Here is a 23,167-nt window from a genome sequence, read left to right on the forward strand (position 1 = left end):
GCGATTGCGACAGGATCTTCAGAGAGAGCGCGCTGGCTCTAAACTTTCTAGTCCACTTTGTCTGGAGCTCTGGCTGGTTCTGGATAAAGCGCGACACCCACTTCTTGCCAATAGGTGCTGGAGGTGGATTTTGGCCACGCGCGGCGAGTAGAGCGTCTGCCATCCGTCGCACGTCAATGATATGAGGCGGAAAACCGCGTCGGTTAAGGTCTAGGATCCACTGCACGAGAGACTGCTCTTCAATGGGCGATAGCTTGCGGTTGACAGAGGCTGTCTCTGATCGTGGCTGGACACCATGGATACGCGTGTGTAGTGTAGATTGTGGTATATCAAAGGCTTTTGCGAGAGCACGAATAGATTGTTTTGGATTATTACGATAAGATGCGATAGCAAGGCTTATTCTGCCTTCACGAGAAGTCTGTATAGAACGTTATTGTCGCGGCATTGTGGTGGTTGTGTAGAGCGTTGGGTGAAGTTTGGTGGGGTGCCCAGCTTACTGATCTGCCCAGCTTACTGATCCCGCACGTTAACGTCAAGGATCAGTCATCCGGCCAGATCAGTCATCCGGCCACCCCACCAAACCTGACCCGACGCGACACACGATAAATCCACAACAACAAGGTAAGATTAGATAGAATATCAAAATATAGTTAGCTATTAAGTTCTATATAAAGTCCGAGTGTGTTCTTAAATATGGCACTTTGTACACGTCGGCGGCGCGCGCTGACGTCGCTAACTGCCCTCACCCTGCTCAACCTCTACGACTACCCTTTCTACCTCTATAGTAAGCTGCTAAGCCTGCTATACCTAAAGTACTCTACTAGAAGTAATATATTAACGCTGCCGATCTTTCTTCTATCGCCAGAGCTTACTACCTTAACGTAGCTTCTTATTTTCTTTAGTAAGTATTGTCGCTAATTGCATTATAATCTAACAGCCTTTAATAACTTAGCGAAGAAGCTAGCTTATTAAGCTCTAAGATTCCCAGTAGAGCTAGTCTTTAAGATATTTTACCTACTACTAGAGCTAAGCTACTATATAGGGTGTCCCTACCTACTAGGCGATATTAGCGACGTTATTTTCTATAGCTGTCTGTGGTAGAGATAGTGCATAAACAATAGTTAGTAACGATAGAACGCGATCTAAGTAAGGAGAGATAAGACCTATCGCCTAAAAGCCTACTTAGATATTCTGCTGCGTGAATACTGTCGGCCGGATCCATATATAGACTATAAGAAAGTCCGTCTTATTAACGTGGTAAAGGCTCTAGCGGGCGAGCTCCTCTACCTTACGTCCGTACGCGCACTTAAGCGGGGAGAAGCAGCTTATGTCTAGAGGCTAAAGAAGGTGCGACGTATAAGGCGGTATATAGAGAGTAATTATCTTATTCTCTACGCAGTACTAGTTAAACTCAGGCGTGGCGTAACTACTATAGCCGTCTAGAATAAGTAGCTAATAGACTCTAGCTATACGAGTCGCTATATACTAGTTAAAATGCTTTACCTACTCTATACTAAGCTTATCTATCATCCAACCATTTTCTAAGACGCTAATAGCCTAGTCTAGTAGAAGATTGCGGTACTAGCTACTTTAGTAGACCTTACTAGCTAGTATTACGAACAGTAGCAGAGACTAGCTAGACGCGTTAACGTATTCGATCGCTATAACCTACTTACGATTACCTAGCTATACGACGACTGCCCGACTAACTCTATCAGAGCTAGTTACGACTTTTAACGTGCTAGCGACGCCTATCGCGAACCTAGTCTCGTTAAAGTTATAGATATCCTAGTCTAGCACGCCGTACGTCTAGCAAATCTCCTCTACTAGCTTAAACCACGCTGCGATTATAGTAGGATCTTCGTACTAGGCGCGCTAGCTATTAAGCCTTCTACTCTACTTCGTCTGAAGCTCTAGCTGGCTCTAGATAAAGCGCGATACTCATTTCTTACCTACGGGTGTAGAAGGTGGATCTTGGCCACGCGCGGCGAGCAACGCGTCTGCTATCCGTCGTACGTCAATAATATAGGGTAGAAAACCACGCCTATCTAGGTCTAGAATCCACTGTACGAGAGACTGCTCTTTAGTAGGTAATAGCTTTCTTTTTTTAGCATTAGCAAGAGCTTAAGGCTGGCTACCTTAAAGGCGGTTGTAAAGTGTTAAACGAGGGATATTAAATAGCCTTGCAGCTTTACGTTAGCTTTTTATTTACTGTTTTTAAATTGATTGTAATACAAGAGAAATTCTACCTTGCCTTTAAGGCGATAAAGAGCGCTGTTGTCGCGGCATTGTGATGGTTGTGTGGAGCGTTGGGTTAGGTTTGGTGGGGTGGCCGGATGACTGATCTGGCCGGATGACTGATCCTTGACGTTAACAACTAGTTAGTTAGTAGTTGTGTAGTACTGCACGTTCTACATATACAAGACAAGAATCCAACCACAACAATAAACCGATAGTAAGAATGGTAATAACAATAACAATAATGAGAATAGTAATAAGTGGTTTTCGATATGCATAATACATGGCATTTTGTCCTAAGAACCGTCATCATCGCCATCAACGTGGTCATCAGAAACTTTCGCGGTCCTTGTGCTCGCTTGATCCTTTGCTGATGCCGTCTTGGTTGGCAGTCCATCCACTAGGAGCAGCTTCTCCAGCTGGTCGTCAATGGGTGCATTAAACATCTCCGTCTCTCTACTCTCATCCTCCTCCCAGTCCTCCTTGTCCTCATTTCCGAAGCAAAACAAATCACCTGCCTCGCCCTCGATCCTCTTCCTGTGCTTCCCTTTTACCGGCTGACAACCACCAATCTCTTGGCGGAAATCGTCAGCATATGCTTGTGCAATTGCCGACACATTGGCAGCTGGAATGTGCTGGCCGTTGTAAAGCAATCGTGGTAGATGGGAAATTTCGGGAAGATCGCCGTCAAAGGGTAGGGCTTGGTGGAGAGACACTGCATCAGCCATGGCAGATGGCTCTGCGTGTTGGAGCGCCCGCGGCGATTCTTCCGCTCGAACAAAGGCTTCTTCCTTGTCTATTGTGTGTGTTTGCTCATTGGCACCTGTCAATGGCGTCCTAAACTCCTCTGGAGCATGATATAGCTCGTTGTGTATTGTAACTAGTGCATCAGACATGACTGCGGGGTATAGTAGTGAGTAGCCCCGGGCTCGCATGAATTCGAGCATATACTCGGTCCAGGCTGGTAACGTCTCTGACACTAGCTTCTTCCGAGTTGCTTGCTTGACTGGACCTTGATATTTGGCCACTCGGTTGCTCAGGAACGAGTGCAGCTCGGCCCACTTGTCGCCCAGGAACAGTGTCGCGTGACTGTTTGGAGCCTGCCATAGGAACGGTGCGCTCTCGGCTTTTGGGAACAATTTCTTATATCGATTTGTGTTCATATCACTAACCCCTGGGGGTTTCAGCCTTGCCTTGTTGTCCAAGAGCATCGGTGGCAGCTCAAGGCTTACGCCCATTAGATCCCCGTAGTCGTAAGCGCCATATCCGGAGTACTTGTATTCCAAGAGCGTATACTTAACAAAGTGAAAGTACTGCCGCGCGACCTGCGCCTGTGAAGAAAGTAAGAGCACGTGGGAGTTGGTGGTGCTCGCGGGGTAGAACAGTTCCAGTAAGCGTATCGCCGACTCTTGCTGGCTGTGGCCATTGTCCGCGATGCGCCGCCTGATGGTGAGTCCGCCTCCGAGGCCGTGCTCGTTGCCGTTTGGCGGCCATTCGAACTTCTCCATATGTTTTTTCACGGATGCGTCGAGCTCGGCCGGTAACTCGATGATGATGCGAGGCGGTCTCAGGCCGCTGTAATCAGCGTCTTTGATCGACTTGAGCAATCGCATGACGCTCGAAGAACGTGGCGGTACCTGTATCAAGATGTCTACGACAGGGTCATGCCATCGTTTCAGTGAACCGGCGTCGAGTCTGGTGACCCACGTGAAGTCGTCGAGTCTGTCCTTGGGCACCTGAATGAGAGGCATGTGCAGTGCGCTGGCCTTGGTCTTCAGTGCCCGGACAAAGAAAGCGTCCTCTGACCGCGGGTCATAGAAGAAAGCAGCCTGGGGGTGAAGGAAGGCTTTGATGTGCGACAGAGCCCCTTGCACGGCCAGCTCAGCGCGCGCATCTGTGCTATATCTGTAGATGCTATGTCAGCGGCCTGCCCGTGGAGCGGTCGTACAAGCTGGACGGACGTACTCTGCATAGTCTGGGCGCGCATCATGCCACACGGCGGGGCACTCGGTCTTGTCTATGCCATTGATTTGCAGCAAGTCGTCCAGGGGGACATCGTCCCTTCCCATGAAGGCCACATGGACGTGGTTCCTGTTCCACTTAGACATGTCGCACGCCAGAGACAGCAGCACTGAAGTGCTCTTGAGGCTCGACACGGCAAAGAGAACGTTGCTATTGTCCTGGTCATAGCCGCCCGTGGACGAGGCCGACGATCGCAAGGAGCTGGCGAGGCGGAAGAAGCGGACCTGTCCATCGTAGACATGAGGCGTCGGTTCGCCGCGCTTAGGCTTGCGCACGCCTGGCGGTGGGCCGATGGGCTCGTCGTTGTCGTTGTCGTCGTCTGCGCTCGGCTTCTGGTACGTCGAGGCCATGGGCCGGGTCAGGGCCGAGGGGTATTGCTGCTGCTGTTCCAGGCCGCCATGGTATTCGTCGGTATGGGCGTGGAAGAGATAGTAGAGTAACAGCAGGCCCGTCACGGCCAGCAGAGTGCGCCGCCGCCGCCAGCGCAATGGGTGGCTCCATGCGGGCCAGCCGGGCTTGCGCGCTGGCCTGAAGCGGCGGTCGTCGTCCTTCTTGCCTAGTTCCTCGTCGCCGGCCAGCATCGTGTTTCTGAACATGGTGTCGCCTTCTACCGCGCAGAGACGCCGGGCATCATGTTGGACGGGAATGCGCGTGCAGCAAGGTTTGGGATGACGCGACGGCGCAAATGGACTCGTGCCACGGTGCTGCCACTACGCATGTGTGCACATACAGTATATGTGTACACAGTTCAAAAATAAGCAGTATCGGTGATCATTGACGAGGATACGCGCAAGGTGGGCCAGGGTATGTTGCTGGCGGGTGGGGCAATGGGTGCATACCAAGTGTGTAGTTACATACTCATTCATGTACACTACTTGGTTGGGCAGGGCCATACATAGTACTACGTACGTATTACTACGACTACTACTTACTACTATCCTCCATCTCCAACCCTATGCATCCAACCCTCACGCCTTCTCATGCTCGGCCAATCGCTCGTCTGCCGCCCTCAAAGCCTCGCGCAGCATCCGCTCGTTCCGTGGCTTGAACACGACCTTGTACGCTCGGCACATTGTCACGAGGCTGGTCGGGTCTGCGCTGCCTCGCACCGGGTGCACATCCACCTCCGAGTCCTGCACAATCTCGAAGCTGTTCAACATCCTCAAAAACACCAGGTACAGTTCGCGGTTTGCCAGCAACGAGCCTGCACACATCCTGTACCCGATCCCGTACGTGTGCAGCGGCGCGTCGGGCTGTTCAAGCCAGCGCTCTGGCCGGAATTCGTCTGGGTCGCTCCAAACATCGGCGTCTAATGGCAAAGTCAGCATTGCCCGCTCCCCTCTCCTTCTTTGCCCCACAAAACCACTTACCCATGTTGCACGCCCATGCGTTGAGATATATCGTGCTGCCTGCCGGAATGAGCTTGCCGTCATACATCACGTCCTTGACCGTTGCCCGCGGAAGTGCCAGTCGTAGCACGGTGTAGTACCGCAAGCACTCTCGAACTAGCGCTACAATATATCCGCACTTCTGATCATCATACGCATCCGCTAGAGGCTCGCTCTCCGAGTAGAATTGCCGTATCTCTCGAATCGCTTTCTCCTGAATGTCTGGCCTCTGCGCAAGCAGTGCCACACTCCACTGGACCAGTGTCGTAATCGTGTCCAACCCTCCGGACAGCATCGTCAAACTGATTGATGTCAGTTCTTCCTTGTTTAGCGCCGCATCTTTGTCTTGGATGATGTTTGCTTGGATGCATGGCTTATGGACACCCTTCGCCATGCGTTCGTCCAGGTCGCGGTTCAGTTTGGTCAAGTACACGTCTCTGCGATTACGATACTCTTTTGCCGACCTCGTGCCGAAACTGAAAGGATTCAGCCTTAGTATGGGAATGTAATCCTGCAGGTTTCCAGTAGTGCTGCGAAACTTTGAAATTGCGGCCTCGACTTCACAGATCTCGTGGAACATGGGATCATGTCGACTGCCCATTCTAGTCCCCCAGTTGAGTGTCAATGCAAGTGAGAGAGATAGACGCTCAATCATGGGCATTGGATCCACGCCCACTGTTCCAGCTTTGCCTGATTCGAAAGCATCTTTGACAAATTCCTTCGTCTCTAGGTCAAGATGACCTATGTACGTTGCGATAGAAGGCTTATTCAGCGCAGACGCAGCGCCCTTTCTCCGGCGCTTGAGTGAGTCGCTGAAGGGCGAGGTGCCAATCGTCGTGCCAGCAGTGTTGGAAAGCACCTATATCACTCAGTCAACTTGTCCTAACCCATACGTGATCAACTCACCTTGTGAAAAGTCCAGAAAACAGGCCTTGAGCTTAGCGCTTGACTGTTGCCGCCAAACAATTTTCTTGCAGCCTCCGCACTGTTTACCACAATTACTGGCTCGTTTCCAAGCTGGATCTGGTACACTGCACCAAATTGCTTGCTCCATTCGCGATACTTTTCCGCCGCGTTGTACCTGATATCGGGAATGTTGCCCACCAGTGGCCAGTTTCTTGGTCCGGAAAACCCCTTGATGCGTCGAGAGTATCGAGTATACTCATTGCTGACAATGTACAAGACAGGAATTAGAATTGATACGAGGACGATAGATTGGACTGGATGATCGGCCAGTTGCAAGGACAAGACTTCAATGATGGTGGAAATCATGATGGCGACTGACGTTCCGTATTGCTGCGAGTATCAACAGACATGGAAAGAATCTCGTTTGCACGCCAACAATCATCATATCGAGGGCGGTCGACTTATGACTTTTTACATTGCCTTGTCTATGTGCCGCTTGCTACAGAAGGTAAGTACTATGGGGTTCCCAGATAATGATGCCCGCTAACAATGCGGGGAACACAGCCCGGCACTGCAGAGCGCGGAATTAATGACAAGAAGCGGAATACTGTGCGTGCAACTAGTGCGACATCACGCCATGGTCTATTACCTCGCCCTAATAACAATTTCATACGGATTGCATGTACTACAATGACAGTATGCAATCTTTCCTGCGTCTTGCAGGAAATCACAGGGCAGTGATTCCGGCTGGATGCGCAACCCAATTGTCTTCTTGTTCCAACTGGACAGTTGCATGTAAGTAGCCCTGAAAGCTCATCTGAGATAATAACAAGCACACCCGTGCATGGACTCGTCATATGAGATGTACCCACAACATGAAGCAGCCGTAGAAGCGAGTTGACTTGTGAGACTTCATGGACAAAGGCACAGTAGACACGTATTCGCCACTGCAGTTGTGAAGAGATACCCATCGGAATATATCCGTACTAGCCTGTCGGTAGTTTGACTGTGCTGACTATTGCCCTCAACATGACGCCTAGAGGATCTGAGAAAATTGACGGCAGATCCTTCAATAGCCGACACTCCACACTGTGTTTCCACTATGAAGGGCCAAAGGCTCCATTGCCATGGCTTCCAAAGCAAAAATTCAAATTTCTCTATTATTACTCAAGCGCCAGCATTCATCTTTGAACGCCGATTCGTTTGCTAATTGGAGGAAGGCGTTGTTCACACCACACTCATAACTTCAGTTTGTCCTTTTCCTGAGTCTCAGGATCAAGTCTGCTCCTTAGGGCCGGTTTTCATGTCGATAGCCTTACGTGAACTATTCTGATGCGGAGTCAGGAGCAAGCAGCCGAATAGAAAAGAATAGGCGATAGCGACATGTTCAGCTGGATGCTTTCCTAGAATTGAACATGTCTTGATCTTTAGTCACATGGAGTAATGAATACTGTCGGACAGGGAAAAAGACTCACAGCACGCAAGGTGTGCGATATTGGATCCAGAACGACTGCAAACATCTAGTCAATTGCACATGATGCAAAAGTCAAACGCTGCACAGGTCCAAGGCCACCATTGCAAATGACACCTCGATCGTAGTGACACACGCGACCGCTAACGCATGGATAAATCACGAGGAGTACTGAACAACATCAATTCCCACGAAGTCCAAGCACAGAGCACCAATTAGCGGTGCCTTATAGACGTTTGCTCATTTGATATAACTCGCTTCCTTGTACGATTGATGTACGCCTGTTGACAGAGCACACCCTATACTTGCATTAAGTTACGAATTCGGATTGACATACCATTTTGTCAGTATTGCTATTGTTCTCTTCTCTCGATATATTATTCAAGTCTCCGCGTCAATTTTACAAGTGCAAGCTTGAAGGAAGCAACAGACACTACATGAGGGAGACTACAGGCTTCCCAGGACCTTTGCTGGAGAGGAACACCGACAAGTCAGCCGTCAGATCTACCAAACAATGTCCTTATGCTTCCATCTTCGATCAACCACAGGGTTATTTTGAGGAAGCGATGAAAGATACCAAGGGCTGGGACACCTTGCATAGGTACCACGGCTCACGCAGCCAACAATTTGGAGATGCAAACGAGTTCGACCAATCCAGCATGGCGAACACCAGCTTTGATAAGGATGAACCCACGGCTCCTGATCAGAATTCTTGTGCGCAGGCATCGCAATCAGCTGCTGCAATGGACACCACTCTTCCACATGGTCTAGGGAACTGTATTAAACGCGTTGGCCCGAACTTCCTAGGCCACGAACCGAGAAAGGAGTCTTCCCAGTCGTACATGTTTCATCGCAGATCCTTCTCTGGCGAAGAGCCCTCATTTGCTACCGTACTCTCTGCCCCGCCAACCTCGTCGAGACACAGCAGTGCACCTCCACATATTCCAGGTCAGCATTACGGACCGTTTCTTGGCCGATTTCGAACCTCGGAAGACGCAAAAGTATACCGCCGTGATAAAATGCGTTTTGGAAGAAGGCCATGGAGAGATCCCGATAGCGACCCTACCATTGCGGAGACGGAACACAACCGTGATTTTCATGTAGAACGCATATACAACGCCATGATTTGTGGAGATTTTGCACGAGACAACGCGAAGTCTACTGCTCTGAAAAGATGGGTTCACGAGCCACATTACTCGTCAGATCTTGTCGAAGCATATGCTCACAAGGTATTCGATTGCTTGCTTGAACAGGTCAAAAAGGGGTTTCGAGGTTGGAACCAAAATGACTATGTGAACGATGAGAGAAAGGGCGAAGATGACGACAAGGACATTGACTGTGCAGGCCGTTTGAGTAAGTACAAGAGCGAATTGCAATTCTAAAGATATGGTTGCTGATTTCGTAACTATTAGAGAACGTCATTGCTGCACTACGGCAAGAAAAATCGATTTGCGAGAACGTCATGAGTTCGGCCTGGCAGATACGCATGTTTGTGAACGCACCCAAGGCGTACGCTAAGCGCAAGGATCAGAATCGCGTGGGAAATAGCAAGCGACCAAATGCAAAAAGCAATGAAGGCGCAGAAGGTGAATCGCGTCCGTCAAAGAGGCGGAGGAACACGGTGCAAAGCAAACAGGCACAACAGCGTTCACTGATGACCGAGTCAGGATTGTCGCGAGGCTCACTCCCTCGGCAGCAGTACCAGTCACATTACCAGCCGTCTACAGAGAGGCCTCCAAAATCAAGGTTAGCCGCACGGGAATCTTCCGTTCATTTCCCTTCTTATTCACATGACGATACCTTTGGCCACCAAGGAGCTATCGCCTTGACGCCAGCGACATCATCGAGGCAGGTCTCTCTGGCTCCTCGGCAGGAGAGTCAATATCGCATCGCACCCATGCCAGTGGTGCAGCAATCTCCCTTCTCCCCTCTGCCAATCTCACCCGGGATCATAACTGAGGCGCATACACCAGATGGCGTGAGGCTAGCGGCCATGGCCCACAGCTTGGGCAGGTGGCAGGGTGCGACTGACCCCGACTTTCCAATCGACACATCTCGGCAGCTGGACAATGCCGATTATACAATGGTCAGAGACAATCAACAACGTATGCAGCCTTATACCGGCTGCAGTGCGCCTGCCTACGACAATACGCTGGAGCAGCCTGATCCTTCAATGGGGATATGTCTTGCCGACACGGAAATTATTTCCTCACTTCCAACGGAGGAGGAATTGCAAGATGATATCTTTCAGCAGTATTGGGCGCAACACCATTCGGATCTGCAACAATCCCCGTACACTCCAGGAGAGCAGAAGCATCATTGACCAGCTGGGTGACCTTGAGAGAGTTTCTCATTGTAGGCGGTCCACTGGAGTGCGTCATGGATGGTTGGTATTTGAATTCTTTTATGTTTGCTTCGGTTCACGATATTTTTGACCCTTTGGACGACTGGGCAACCAAGCTGTTTGTTACACGTCTCTTATATCAAGATGCTCTGTATATTAGTGGCGCTGATTTAGTTTCTTTTGTATAGCAAGTGTGCGTATTCGGGGAGGGACAGTGATCGGTTCGGATGGTATGGATCGGCAGAGGTGGTCAAGCTGGTGTGGGAAGGGACATTGTGGACATCACCAAATGGTATTTGCAGTCCATTCTTATTCAACAGTTCATTTCTAGTATAATATACAGCAATCAAGGAAGGGTGATTTGATATAAGAAATTTCCTAGTCTGTATCCAGCTTGGAAGGTTCAAAGAAGTTGGCTTCACATATGTTCCCGTTGGTGAAGCGACTGTCCTGAGCCTGACTAACTGTATCTATCAAAATTTATATATATTACTCAAGGGCACTTGAATATGATATGCACAAGGGTTGCGTCAGAGACAAAATGCTCGAAGAAAATGACGGAAAGATGCACAGCTCCCACAAATGGTGGGTAAAATGGTGTCATTGGAAAGTGTATATCTACAGCAGAATCGAACAGTAATTTCTTGTTTCCAACCAAATCATCATACATGGTCGATTGTACTAGCGGTCTTTTGCTCCATACGAAGCTTAACCACGGAAAGCACGGGGATGAACGCCTCCGGCGACCATCACACTGCGCACCTTATTAGCGACGCCAGAACCGGCATTGGCGCGGAGCCAGGTGATGAAGGTGTCGATAGTGAAGGTCTTTGGGAGCGCGGAACCGGAGCCAGAGTTGGAGCCGGAGCCCTGCGAGGGAGCAGAAGATGGAGCAGGGGCGCTGCCAGAGTCGGAGTTCGAGTTCTCAACTGGGACAGGCGACGCAGAAGGCGATGTAGCAGGGGCAGAGCCAGAGTTGTCGACTGGGGAAGGAGCAGGAGCAGGAGCAGTGCTGTTGCCAGAACCAGAACCGGAGCCGGAGCCAGCACCCATGGTGAAGTCTACGCAAGACTCGTATGTCTGGTTAATGGTGGGTGCATCCCAGTACCACTGAATCGCACAGATGCCAGCCTTGTTGCAGTGATCACTCACGTCGGGCATGGTGATGCTGAAGTCGGTCCACTCGGGATGCTGGCTGAGGGGAACAGAGGTCAAGGCGTACTTGTCCCAGCTGATGAGGGGCTTGCCGATGACCTTGTCGGTAGCGAGATCGATGATGGAAACATTGGCAAGACCGTCGTGGGGCGCACGAATGGTGACGGTCATGTTTACCACTTGGCCGGGGGTATAGGAGAAGACCTCGGTGTGATCGGAAAAAGGAACACCCTTGCACTGCCAGATACGGCAATCAGGGTGGCTGCCCTGAAGGTTCTGTATAGAACCCTGGACGTTGCCGTACATGTCAGAATTCTGAGTGTTGAAGACCTGGTCACCGCATGCTTGCTTGAGGCCATCGCCGGCCTTTCGGGGAGTTGGGCTGACGATGCTACCGTGAGCAGCAACAGAAGAGGCAAGGCCTGCAATGGCAGTAGCGATAACGTAAGACTTCATTGTGATGGGTTGTTTGTTGTTCGAGAAGAGCAATAGGTGATGTACAGAGAATTTTGAAGCCTAGCTTCTTTGAGAGAAGAGTGAAAAAGACGGTTGTTTGAAAAAAATGAATGGCAGGTCTCAGACCTATAGCAAACGAGGGAGCTGTGAGTTGGAAGTGAAGAAACGGTGAGTTTGATGGAGAGAAAAGGCTTGGAAGAAGACCACTGCTGATGGCTATATACGATGGAGCGGCATGACAGTACTCACGTCGAGGGCTCCATGTGTGGATCTGAAGCTCATCAAACGCATGAAACAAATTCCCATAGAACTGAATTTTTCACAGCGCTGACCCTCGCTTGTGATTCAAAACAATAGCTTCGCGCCCTGTCGCTTTCCGAGAACAGGCTCGGCGTGGGTCCTGCAGTTATGCTTAGTCGCTTTTTCCACCAGTTGGAGGCTGGCGTCAAGTAGCTAAGGCCGGAGGTTTCTTTAAAATATGACAGGGTGAACAATGGCGTTCCTGCAACAGCGGGCACCATGCACACTGACAGCTTGGTGGCCGGGGTTCCTGTGAGGCTAGCCGCAAAGGGAAATAAAGACGGGTTGTCTTATGTAGTCGAAGCGCCCGCGCGCCTGGATTGAAACGGTCGGGAACATGCGCCAAGTTTCAGGTCGTCCGACGCTTGACTATGCAAAGAGCCAGCGGCCGATTGTCTGTGGCGCTGCTCACCGACCCGATAGTGAGTAAGTACTGTGTCTTTGCCTGCAATGAATCAGGGCAATGACCATCATTGCCTTGAATTCCCCCTGCTTGCTCTTGTTCTGTGTGAACCATTGGGACGGCATTGGCGCAGAGCGATTTTTTTTGGAACCCTTGACATTTTGGAGAGGAGATGAGTAGTTGGGTGGGAAGAGGCTTTCGAGACTGGACCTGCCGATAACTCGGAGATTAATGAGGGCTCCCAATCCTACATACACCGGAGCCAATCTCGTCTTCCATTAAGTATCTGTGGAACAGCCTGGATAGCACGACCAGATTCGTACATTGATGACGCATTTCAATGGATTAGCAGGTAATGGTAAAGGCCCGAGTTGTGCAAGGCAGATTGCGATGCCATGAAATGGCTGGATTGCGTCTATGGCCTGCTCTTTATACCTTCGTAGAGAGCAAGATTGCGTTGATTTGCATCAAGATGATGCAGAATCTTCTAAGATTGACAAGCTTGCCATACAAGCATTGTGGACTTGTACCAAGATTGATGAACGGAAGTTGCCAAGGCAGGCACAAGCACAAGATATCGTACCCACCGAACATGCTTGGATTTTCGCTGCAGGCCTGTGCGGAAAATCCAACGGCTTAAAGTGGAGAGACGTTTGATGATGGCCAAGCCTCGACTTGATATTATATATTTCCCAGCGTCGATGACATTCCATGTAACTACCCAAGTAGTACACACCTGCGTAAGTGTGTATATCCACAGTAAGCACGAAACTTGCCGATACTGCAGGGGCGCTTGACACCGGCGACGTGGCGGGGCATGTCCGTGACGACTGGCGGTTTCACACTTATCGATTGTTGTCAGCTTAACACATGACAGACAACGCCGTAAGTACGTACAATCCGCCCAAATGTAAACGCTAAGAGATAGTTCTCACTCACTTTCCGGACAAGCCGCTTCCTACTCGCTGTCTCCTGTTTCAGCTTGTCCACTGCATTTTGCCTCTCGATCCTTTTGCGGCGTTTCCACGCTGTTTTTGAAGAGATCAAACATGATATTGAGCTGTATGTACTGCTCGAACGACTCATTTTGTGTTGCATCAAAACAGCGCTTTGGAGCCTCTAAAGGAGCAATGCTATGTGTATGTCATGGTGGTAGAGTATCTGTACACCTCGCTCGCTTGATTCCTCTTCTCAGGCAGCTGCATTTGATGGGCTTGAGCCATGAACCAGGTTGTCGATTTCACCCGGGGCGCGCGCAATGAGTGAAATATGGCCGGCTACTGCTTAGAGCGATGCGTCGCTCCAGTATTGGCATAGTAAAAAGTCGCTTTCGCGGTGAGATTATGCAGCTTCTCATAATACTTGGGCAGTATTGTTGCCTGGACGTTCTTGTACTCCAAACCTCGACTTTCGATATCCATGATAGGTGTGTATATGGGGCTCGGGCGGGGATCATCTTTGATATGAGAGCACACCTTTTGGTCTTTAATTGTCTCTCTGGCGCTTCAAGTCATTTCACGATTTGCTAGATCAAGATATTCCTAGCTTTCGCGATTGCAAATGTGTGCGTGTGTTGTAGCAACGTGCGGCAAAAAGTCTGTGCTCCCTATACAACATCATTTATAGGCTACTGGGAGTGCAAGCGATCCCGTCAAATCCGGGTTCCGCTTGCGCAATCTCACCGGTTATGGCAAGAATGCCTTCTCAAACGGGAAGTCTTCCCCTGGAAAAAGCACTGGGGTCGAAAATCTTATATTGCATATACGAAAGGCTTTGAGACGGTGGTTTTAAAAGAGTCAATTTGTGAAGGGAACAGGGAAGCCAAAAAAGCTGTGTCCTTGACCGTACCAGTATCAGTGACAGCTTGTCACGAAACCGAAAATTGAAGTTGAGAATGGAAACCTTGCGACTTGCGGAAAAGTCAGTTTTCGAAAACTTCGCAATGATACTCAGGTATACAATTCAAGCACAGCACCATGCGGACCGCCATACTCGGGTTCGTAATTCAGCTCGTACCAGTACACCTCCAAATCTCTTGTATTGGCCGGATGAATGATGAACTGGGCGATATCTCTTCTTGGGCATGCAAACCATTTACTCCGGATCTCACTCGCACCAGTCGTGGACAAGACGTAAGTGTCGTAGCGCTCAATGATCGCGGGCTTGTTGTTCCAGGTAGTACGGCTGTTGTCAAGTTTAGGTTCCACACGTGAGATGTCAATCACGAAAGGGGGTTCGCCTTTGAGACTAAACGGAGCGTTCTTGGAAGGATCAGTGTTGATTAAGAAACGAAGACGGCAGACGTTGGCGTTGTTGTCGGGTACGTAGAAGCTAACAGCGGTCCACTGTTCGTTCCCAGTCTTGTTCTTTGTTCCATTGTCAGCTATCATGCAATGAGCAACGTGGCTTGGTTTCGTGTCATACGCTGTAGCTGACAGTGGCATCTTTCTGAGTAGGAAATGCAGTTTCCGGTTGAGATTTCTTGAGAGGAAGGAGCAGTATCGGATACTGCGTGTTGATGAGTGTTGCAAAGACTGGAAGTCCAAAGACAACGGGGAGAAGAGTGAGTAGACGCATTTTGTATTTGTATGAACAAGATGAGCAATAGAGGCAGCGCAAGATTAGACATATTCGTTCTGAGATTATGTAGGTCTGTCGGCAGGGATGCTGCAACTGAGAAACAAAGTTGGGTAATTGGTATAACATGGGCACAGTCACACTCCTACAGTTGATGTTGGACAGAGTGGACCTGCTCTCTTGTGCAGGTGATTTTGGTGATGCTCGTGGTGATGATACCACAGGGCACAAAGGAGCTGTCATTCACGTGTTCGCCCGTCGGGAGGCAGTTGATACCTTGAACGTCACAATCGTGGCAGATATTGTGTACCAAGTAGGCGACCATCGTAAGCCAGAGTACTACTTAGTAGTACTTTTGTAATGTGGCGTTTGTGTACGCAATGACTTGATCCGACATGTTTTGGTCTGGAGAAGCTGCATCACGTTGACACAAGAACAGCGCAGCTTTGCAATGTCCTTGGTTACCGGGGAGGAGTTGGTAATGGGGTTGTATATCTGGTAGCTGTCCTACGCAGGCTAGTGTTCGTGGGGAATGAGAGGATTGGGATGGTTGTGGACGGCGCCCTGCAGTTGTCAAACCAGCCTCGGCAAGTGGGGCTGGCATGACTGACATCAGAGATGGCTCGTTGTCGCAACCGCGACTTGTTTCTTTGTCTCTTGTACACCCAAGTTGGCCTCGTACCAATGAGCAAAGTATCTGCCTTGCCAGCATGGCGCTGCTATCCAGATTACGGCCCGCCTTGAGACCCTCAACATGCCTACGGCTAAGGCGCCCCTCGATGCGCCGTAGCCTGCACCTGGCGCCGCCCTACCTCGTCGATGACTACATCCCCCGTTATCATCTACTGTCTTCGGTGGACGCGTCTAAGAAGCGATCGTTGGCCTATGCACACCTGCGCGAATGCAACTTATGCCCCCGCCTTTGCGGCGTCAACCGTTACGAGAAGACAGGAGTGTGCCTGATCGGTGCAGAGACGGTCAAGGTGGGAACAATAGCACCACACTTTGGCGAGGAACCATTCATTCAAGGTCACAATGGCTCCGGGAGCGTCTTTTTCAGTGGTTGTAACCTTCGTTGTGTGTTTTGCCAGGTATGCGCTGCTCTTACAGATGACGACTCGCCGTTTCGCATATACTAATGTTATGCAAAGAACCATGACATTTCACATACGCGTAACGGATTTGACCTGACACCCGAGGGCCTTGCCGACTGGTACATGAAGCTACAAGACGTTGGCCGCGTCCACAACATCAACCTCGTCACGCCAGAACATGTGGTGTCACAGGTGGTACTGAGCATACTACATGCGCGCGAGCTCGGCCTGCGCTTACCTATTATTTACAACACATCGGCGTTTGATTCGCTCGAGAGCATTAGTTTGCTTGATGGACTGGTGGATATCTACATGCCTGACTTCAAGGTGTGGCGTGACACAACGAGCAGGCGTCTGCTCAAGGCCGACAAGTACACGGAAGTGGCCATGGAGAGCATCAAGGCCATGCACAAGCAGGTTGGCGATCTCTGCTTTAGTGCAGATGGCATAGCCAAGAAGGGTGTCATTGTGCGACACCTAGTCATGCCAGGCATGGAAGACGAAGGCCAGGAGATTGTAAGGTGGCTTGCGCAGAACGTTAGCAAGGACCTGATGGTGCACATTATGGAGCAATACTTTCCAAGAGCTCATGTGGGTAAGCCACGTCGCGGTCGCGCAAACTCTGATGGTGAGCCGTCGTCGGACACTGGTGAACCAGTCCGGTATGCAGACATTAATCGTCCTGTGCATCTGGACGCGGTTGCATCTGTGAAGAAGGCAGCACAAGAAGCCGGGCTTTGGAGGTTTGTCGAAGCATCACGCCATGGCGGCTTCAACATTTGACGGGGCGGGCGTTGGTGGTGATAGTGGTGCCTGCCTGTCTGCCTGTATTGTGCCTGCCTGCCTATCTCAACACCACAGCACATTCACACTGCCCTGGATGGCGGGGCCACCATCATGTCACCACCCGCCGTCAGGGCAAACACTGCTCTCCCCACGCACAGGCCCTCATTCACCACAATGGACGGCATTGCCTGCATCCAGCACATTGTCCGTGACCTCAAGGCGGACCGAGATACCTGGCAGGCAGTCGCTTGCCAGTACAAAGCTGCCTTCGAGGCCCAGACTGCTCGTCTGCGCGACCTCCAGGACGTCTGCTTCGCCACCCAAGCCGAGCTGGAGAATGAGCGAGCCCAGCAGCATCGAGGCCACGCCGCCTCAGCCCTGACTGACACCTCTCCATCCCGCCCCTCTGACGGCTTCGAAAGCCCCTTTGGCACCGCCACGATTTATTCTCTACACGGCATTCGTGCAGAATGCTCGTCACCAGTCGCCGAAGGATGCGTCAATCCACTGTTTAACAGAGTGCACGAGTGTGCCCATCAGAGAAACTACGGCACTGCTCTCTCAGAAGTTGAGCGACTACTACGTGGTCCTCTTGGCCCAAAGGCCCGCGCAGAGGGCCTCCTGCTGAAGAGCAATATCCTCAGAGCATTAGGACCCGATGACATATTTGACGCGCTCGCCGTCTGCAGCGAAGCCATAGAGCTTTGCAGCCGTCTCGCCGAACTGGAGAGCTTCCTGCCCAAAATACAGCGCCAGCAGAATTTACTTCGTCATGACCTTCGTGCGCTCCATCAAGCTTCCGATATGTTGAGCACCACTAGCAGCCATGACGATCTACTCTTGCCTCAAGTGAGCGTCGTCCGCAAGTCCTATGACGACGAGCTGGACATGCTGCGTTGTGCCAAGCGCCGATCGGGCTTTGATGAGAATCGTACCATGGAAGGTCTGCTTGTGCAACTCGAGGAAAAGGCCATAGACGTACGTGGCGTTGCCTTGACCTTGGTAGTCTTCAACTCGTGCTAACATATCCAGAACAAACGTCGACGTACCAGTGCGCGACTCAGACTGCGCGCTGCCGCCAAGGCGAGACGAATGTCTGTACCGTATCGTTGGGTCAAAGCGAGAGGCGAGGGATATCACCGTGTAAGCTAATCAGTAAGAGACTGACAGTAGTCGTAGGACTTGATGGGCTTTGTGCGAGTACCGTTAGCGGCACAACCAGGAGACTGGCAGGACATCTATTCACTGTCTTAGCTTTACTCGAAAAAAATAATTAAATTCTTCAATTCCTATTCAGTTGATGCTTTGAATGAAATCAATGATATTCATTGTTGCCTCACCATATTCTTGGATAGGAGCTCTCTTAACGATAAAGAAACACATCTTGAAAGACATATATACCGTGCCCATTATATCCTGAAGGCTTTGTTCTCTGGCGCTAAACGATTTGTGGATTTGAAGGATGCGCTGAATTTCGCTCGCTCGCCGCAGAGAAGATACTCTGAACCTCCTAATATGAGAACAATCCCAAACAACATGCCGTCTCCTGCCACTTCAAATCGTCCCAGTGCCTTGGATTAAGATAATCCCCATTCAAAGAAAAACTCCACACTGTCCTCAACGATACCATGAACACATGCATAATTTCAGCCAACGACAGCACATCATTCAACGGCGGTTCAGCGGTTCATACACTTTCTCCAACTGTAAATCATCTGTCTCCGAGCGGTCGTCCAGACTTCATCGATGGCGCACCTCTTGACGAGACCCTTAAAGAGCACGATACACACAAGAGCAGTGTGCGTCTAGTGCAGTTTCACTTGTTCATACTTCGCTGCCAGGTACTGCAGTCTGTGTTGGATATCTTGGAGCGCAAACCCCGAATGAATGAGGTCAAGTCGGAGATACACACGCACTATCGTAAGATTTACCGCTTTGCCTCCAAAGCCGGAAAGCTCGCAGAAGGATTTGATAACACTACTTTGCAAGCACGTAGTGAGTACTGGGCTGGACGTGGTTGCGGCGGCTTGGGAGACTGGCAGTCTGCCAAGACGCATTTTGGGAATGCAATCAAACTCGACACACCAAATAATGCGAACAATCACAAAAACTTTCAGCATAGAGGACTACGTCCAAATGAACAGGCAGATGTACGTTTCCTACTGCAGATTGCCACACAGCGCTACGATAGATGGGCCCATAAGATAGAGAGAGCCCGTAAGACTCTGGGTGAGCTCGAGTTTGAAGAAATTGATTGGGAAAAGGAGAATGTGGAAGGTCGTCATTGGACACCCTACCGTGATTGCATGAAGCGCGCCGCAAAGCAACAGGCAGAGATGAGTAGAAAAACAGGCAGACCCATGAACCATCTGTTCACCAGCGAAGGCCAGCCCGCAGACTTTCTCAGCCAAGAGGAGATTAAAATGGTTCTGAAAAGACTGGCGAAGCGAGATAACATGGCACTCCTCTACAGGACGCTCAACGCGGAGGAATGGCGTTACATTTTCCGCGGCGACGCAGCCATGGGGAAGGACAACATTGGTACAAACGACACTGGAAAAGGCGAAACAGAAGAGTGTGTGCCCGAACAAATTGTTGATCATTCTTTGCCTCCCTCGATCAGCGCCTCTGCACAGCCATCACCTGAAATATCACGTAACCTGTGCGACGAACTGGAAGAAAACGAATACCAAAGTGGCGGAGAAACACCGGCTTTATCCTCCACCAGTTTTACAAGTCATACTTACGCTGATAATGAAGGAGATGTACCATCGTCAACATCACTGCTACCATCAGGAGGCTTGCAAGACCGAAGGAATATCACCATAGCACCTATTCACACTGATTTTCGCAAGAAAGAATCGGCGCTGAGTAACGCGACATTGAAATCGGATTTAGATTCGGAGGCGACGTCGGTACTGGCGGACGACAACTGCTCCGTCGAGGATGGTTTAGTTGAATTGCGGTCACCATAAGCAGCGTGCAAGCGGATCCAAGAAGATTATGAGAGTGTTTTAATTATTTCTAAGGCTGATCTAAAACATAGAGTAGCCAACACATCGAGCAATACTATAAGTACACAAGTATTAGTTAACATTTCATTACGACTCTTTACTGTACTAATCGTCAGCAGTGTTAGAACAAATCATCCATGCAGCGCTGGCAATGAGTGTATGACGCGGCCAAAAGTCGTCCGAATACCCATATATATGCGGTACGAGATCACGCTTTCGCTCATCGTGAACGGGCTCTTCCTCTGGTCTAGCGTGACCGGTTCGGTTAAGTAGTGTGAGAAAAGACAGCTTCAATAATTAGTAATTGTTTAGATTGAGTCTCAACTCTATTTTGGAGATCGGCCTAACAACCACGTTCAGCGCATATTGCACATCAAACTTGAGAAGTTCTTTTTCATGCACAAGAAAACAATGCAGTGATGAGAAGAGTCGAGATAGATCGAGATGGGTACCTCTTGTCAAGTGATCCCGTTGAAAGAGGGGTATGCTTGACACCAAGGCTGAAGAACACAGCTAATTTATGGCATTGGAAAGATCGGGTTCTGAGAATGCTGACGAGAAAAAGTACCGCTTGGCTCTCTCGACCCGGGTCTCAGGGTTAATCCCCCAAAGTGGATTGGACAGTACTCGCACGCTTCTGGGCGAAACGACGCCAAGCTGGTCCCGACTCAATGGTTTTGTTCACCCATGTTGTGAATGTCGCCTGGAACGCATATTCTTCGGTTGAGGAATTAGTAGAAGCCGACGACGGTTAACATTTTCATTAAATAGTAGGATTCAAGTAGAACAACGTCAGCAACACCGTTCGTGAGCATTTCGGCTAATGGTAGAACTTGGCCGGCATTTCTACGAGAATTAGTTCCACGCTAATACGTAAATTGTGTGAGACGAATGTAGCAGCAGTAACCGGGGCGTTTACTAAGCGCCGTCCCTCGTGTTACACTCACTAACTTGAAATTTCTCCATCTTTCCCACCGCAGAAATGCAGTCAACGTGTTGTACCACATTCCGTTGTTCACAACCCCCTACATTATTCCATCCACTGTTCGTCATTGCCCAAGTGCCCCGAATGGCAACCGCTCCCCATCTCGTCCACTGGTCTGGATTGGCGATCTTCATTTCCGAGTTTCTCCCATTGGTGGTTCTTTTGCCGTCAAGGCGCAGCCAAGATTTCTTAATAGCATAGTCAATTGGCGACACCTGTAACTGCTAGATTACCTTTCTACTCTAGGAATTATTCGGAAACAAGCTAACACAAACGACATCCCACTCACACACCTATTTTGAACGGTCGGCTTTTGAAAGGGAACGCCCCCCATTACCCCTGGACACGTACCCCAGGTTTCCAAACGAACTAGGCTTCTAGAACTCCATCAAGTGGATACGCGCGAGACCGCCATGGCTTGACGTGCTTGGTGGATATTGACGGTTGCCAAAAGGTCCTTCCCTAGAAGCCAAGCTTGAACTCGTATACTTGCGGAGAAACTGCTCATTGGGGAACCCTAACGAGTAAATGGCTGCTCCACAATTTGCACGGCGTCTGCTCTGTTAATCTTAATTGACATAGGTCGTGATAGGTTAAATGGGTTTGCTATAAGAATACATGTGTTGTAGCTGCCCTCTACCTTTTTTAGTAGGTTCGTTTGACATAACCGCTGGATCCTTGTATATATCTCAATCCTTTTTCGCAGGTCAATCTTTACACCCTGTATCTATTCTTCTTCGTTTACTTTTTAGTCCATTACCTGTAAAGACATCAAGATGCGTTTTTTTGAGGCTGCCACTGTGGCTTTGACAGCTGCTTCCACTGCCTATGGCGCCCCCATGGAGAAGCGCGCTGCCGCCGTTGACGAGCTTGTTGGTTTTGGTGCTGGCACCACAGGAGGAGGAAGTGGAGCCGGTACCACTGTCACCAACTGCGCTGGCCTGACTGCTGCCGCCAAAGTCGGAGGTGTCATCAAGATCAAGGGCACGCTCACCGGCTGCGGCATTGTCCGCTTCGATGTCCCCGGCACCTCCATCCTCGGTGTAGGCAAGGACGCCGGAATCACTGACGGTGGTTTCCGCTTCTTCAAGACTTCCAACATCATTGTCCGTAACCTCAAGTTCTACCGTGCTCCCGAGGGCAAGGATCTCATCGACATTGAAGCCACCACCAAGGTCTGGATTGACCACAACGATTTCTCCAGCATTGGTATCACCGGCGACAAGGACAAGTACGATGGTCTCTTGGACGCAAAGTCTGGATCTGACTTTTTGACTTTCTCATGGAACAAGTTCCACGACCACGTAAGTTCTTCTTTACTATGAAAAAACGGATATCAGTATAAGTAGTGCTAACACACCCGATAGTGGAAGGGTTCCCTGGTCGGCCACTCCGATAACAACGGATCCGTGGACAAGGGCAAGCTGCGCGTGACTTACCACCACAACTCCTTCACTGCAATCAACTCGCGTCTGCCCTCCATCCGCTTCGGCACAGGCCACGTCTACAACTCGTGCTTCAACGGCGGCGTTTCCGGCATCAACTCGCGCATGGGCGCTCAAGTGCTCGTTGAGTCGAATTCCTTCACCAATGTTGCCAAGTCGGTTGTTACCAACCTCGACTCTGACGAGGAGGGCTTTGCGACGGAGAAGAACAATGTTTTCAGCAACAGCCCTACCCAGATTACCAAGAATGGCTCTTTCACGCCCAGCTACAAGTACACTGTTGACCCTGCGGCCAGTGTCTGCAGCATCGTGGCCAAGAGTGCTGGTGTCGGCGTTGTCACCTTCTAAGCTACTAAAGCGTGTCACGAGGAGTTGGACCTGATGGTAGCGCGATGTTGTTGATTTGTACATACAATATTTTCTAACGTACATCCTGCCGCAACGGAACAACCCCCGCAGCGGACAATTTTACATGTACTTAGACTTTACAGTTATGTTAAGCCATGCAGGGGTTTTAATAATCTTCGGTCTCTCTCACATTGAATATTATGATAATTTTTGAGCTAATATACGTATCTCAATA

At 50.0% G+C, this 23,167-nt stretch overlaps 10 protein-coding genes across 10 annotated transcripts; 5 read left to right on the forward strand and 5 right to left on the reverse strand.

Moving 5' to 3' along the window:
• Window positions 1-18: 18 nt before the first annotated feature.
• Window positions 19-430, reverse strand: COCSADRAFT_76950 (uncharacterized protein; the record flags this gene model as incomplete). Its single annotated transcript, XM_007696882.1, has 2 exons — window positions 19-156; window positions 293-430. Coding segments are annotated over 2 exons (276 nt in total), but the record flags the coding sequence as incomplete, so codon positions are not given.
• A 2,068-nt stretch (window positions 431-2,498) lies between these two features.
• On the reverse strand, window positions 2,499-5,080 carry COCSADRAFT_132158 (uncharacterized protein). The gene is made up of 2 exons (XM_007696883.1): window positions 4,204-5,080; window positions 2,499-4,143 (listed from the first exon to the last, which is right to left on the reverse strand). Exons 1-2 carry the CDS (start codon window positions 4,854-4,856, stop codon window positions 2,535-2,537), a joined length of 2,262 nt encoding a protein of 753 aa, XP_007695073.1. The 5' UTR covers window positions 4,857-5,080; the 3' UTR covers window positions 2,499-2,534.
• COCSADRAFT_214700 (uncharacterized protein) lies at window positions 5,043-7,046 on the reverse strand. The gene is made up of 3 exons (XM_007696884.1): window positions 6,555-7,046; window positions 5,631-6,507; window positions 5,043-5,569 (listed from the first exon to the last, which is right to left on the reverse strand). Exons 1-3 carry the CDS (start codon window positions 6,918-6,920, stop codon window positions 5,229-5,231), a joined length of 1,584 nt encoding a protein of 527 aa, XP_007695074.1. The 5' UTR covers window positions 6,921-7,046; the 3' UTR covers window positions 5,043-5,228.
• A 1,416-nt stretch (window positions 7,047-8,462) lies between these two features.
• On the forward strand, window positions 8,463-10,348 carry COCSADRAFT_166824 (uncharacterized protein; the record flags this gene model as incomplete). The annotated part of the gene is made up of 3 exons (XM_007696885.1): window positions 8,463-9,378; window positions 9,438-10,111; window positions 10,139-10,348. 3 exons carry the CDS (start codon window positions 8,463-8,465, stop codon window positions 10,346-10,348), a joined length of 1,800 nt encoding a protein of 599 aa, XP_007695075.1.
• A 587-nt stretch (window positions 10,349-10,935) lies between these two features.
• On the reverse strand, window positions 10,936-12,149 carry COCSADRAFT_32533 (uncharacterized protein). The gene has a single exon (XM_007696131.1). It carries the CDS (start codon window positions 11,978-11,980, stop codon window positions 11,078-11,080), a length of 903 nt encoding a protein of 300 aa, XP_007694321.1. The 5' UTR covers window positions 11,981-12,149; the 3' UTR covers window positions 10,936-11,077.
• Window positions 12,150-14,632: 2,483 nt separating this feature from the next.
• COCSADRAFT_77938 (uncharacterized protein) lies at window positions 14,633-15,260 on the reverse strand (the record flags this gene model as incomplete). The annotated part of the gene is made up of 2 exons (XM_007696886.1): window positions 14,633-15,049; window positions 15,108-15,260. 2 exons carry the CDS (start codon window positions 15,258-15,260, stop codon window positions 14,633-14,635), a joined length of 570 nt encoding a protein of 189 aa, XP_007695076.1.
• A 779-nt stretch (window positions 15,261-16,039) lies between these two features.
• Window positions 16,040-17,137, forward strand: COCSADRAFT_75809 (uncharacterized protein; the record flags this gene model as incomplete). Its single annotated transcript, XM_007696887.1, has 2 exons — window positions 16,040-16,351; window positions 16,412-17,137. 2 exons carry the CDS (start codon window positions 16,040-16,042, stop codon window positions 17,135-17,137), a joined length of 1,038 nt encoding a protein of 345 aa, XP_007695077.1.
• A 177-nt stretch (window positions 17,138-17,314) lies between these two features.
• COCSADRAFT_76461 (uncharacterized protein) lies at window positions 17,315-18,292 on the forward strand (the record flags this gene model as incomplete). Its single annotated transcript, XM_007696888.1, has 2 exons — window positions 17,315-18,118; window positions 18,173-18,292. 2 exons carry the CDS (start codon window positions 17,315-17,317, stop codon window positions 18,290-18,292), a joined length of 924 nt encoding a protein of 307 aa, XP_007695078.1.
• Window positions 18,293-18,768: 476 nt separating this feature from the next.
• Window positions 18,769-20,115, forward strand: COCSADRAFT_22045 (uncharacterized protein; the record flags this gene model as incomplete). Its single annotated transcript, XM_007695895.1, has 1 exon — window positions 18,769-20,115. One exon carries the CDS (start codon window positions 18,769-18,771, stop codon window positions 20,113-20,115), a length of 1,347 nt encoding a protein of 448 aa, XP_007694085.1.
• A 1,593-nt stretch (window positions 20,116-21,708) lies between these two features.
• COCSADRAFT_106936 (polysaccharide lyase family 1 protein) lies at window positions 21,709-23,007 on the forward strand. Its single transcript, XM_007696889.1, has 2 exons — window positions 21,709-22,443; window positions 22,507-23,007. Exons 1-2 carry the CDS (start codon window positions 21,916-21,918, stop codon window positions 22,930-22,932), a joined length of 954 nt encoding a protein of 317 aa, XP_007695079.1. The 5' UTR covers window positions 21,709-21,915; the 3' UTR covers window positions 22,933-23,007.
• The last annotated feature ends 160 nt before the right edge of the window (window positions 23,008-23,167 follow it).

This window comes from Bipolaris sorokiniana, assembly GCF_000338995.1.
Source record: "Bipolaris sorokiniana ND90Pr unplaced genomic scaffold COCSAscaffold_1, whole genome shotgun sequence".
NCBI lineage: Eukaryota > Fungi > Ascomycota > Dothideomycetes > Pleosporales > Pleosporaceae > Bipolaris > Bipolaris sorokiniana.

What these genes read in the sequence shown, in the direction of transcription:
- COCSADRAFT_132158 (XM_007696883.1), bottom strand. Translation starts at nt 4,856, where the DNA reads ATGTTCAGAAACACGATGCTGGCCGGCGACGAGGAACTAGGCAAGAAG. An exon ending in GCGCGCCCAGACTATGCAGA is followed by an intron (nt 4,144 to 4,203) that starts GTACGTCCGTCC and finishes TAGCATCTACAG; the next exon opens with ATATAGCACAGATGCGCGCG.
- COCSADRAFT_214700 (XM_007696884.1), bottom strand. Translation starts at nt 6,920, where the DNA reads ATGATTTCCACCATCATTGAAGTCTTGTCCTTGCAACTGGCCGATCAT. An exon ending in TTTTCTGGACTTTTCACAAG is followed by an intron (nt 6,508 to 6,554) that starts GTGAGTTGATCA and finishes TGAGTGATATAG; the next exon opens with GTGCTTTCCAACACTGCTGG. An exon ending in CGCATGGGCGTGCAACATGG is followed by an intron (nt 5,570 to 5,630) that starts GTAAGTGGTTTT and finishes CTTTGCCATTAG; the next exon opens with ACGCCGATGTTTGGAGCGAC.
- COCSADRAFT_32533 (XM_007696131.1), bottom strand. Translation starts at nt 11,980, where the DNA reads ATGAAGTCTTACGTTATCGCTACTGCCATTGCAGGCCTTGCCTCTTCT.
- COCSADRAFT_106936 (XM_007696889.1), top strand. Translation starts at nt 21,916, where the DNA reads ATGCGTTTTTTTGAGGCTGCCACTGTGGCTTTGACAGCTGCTTCCACT. An exon ending in GGAACAAGTTCCACGACCAC is followed by an intron (nt 22,444 to 22,506) that starts GTAAGTTCTTCT and finishes CACACCCGATAG; the next exon opens with TGGAAGGGTTCCCTGGTCGG.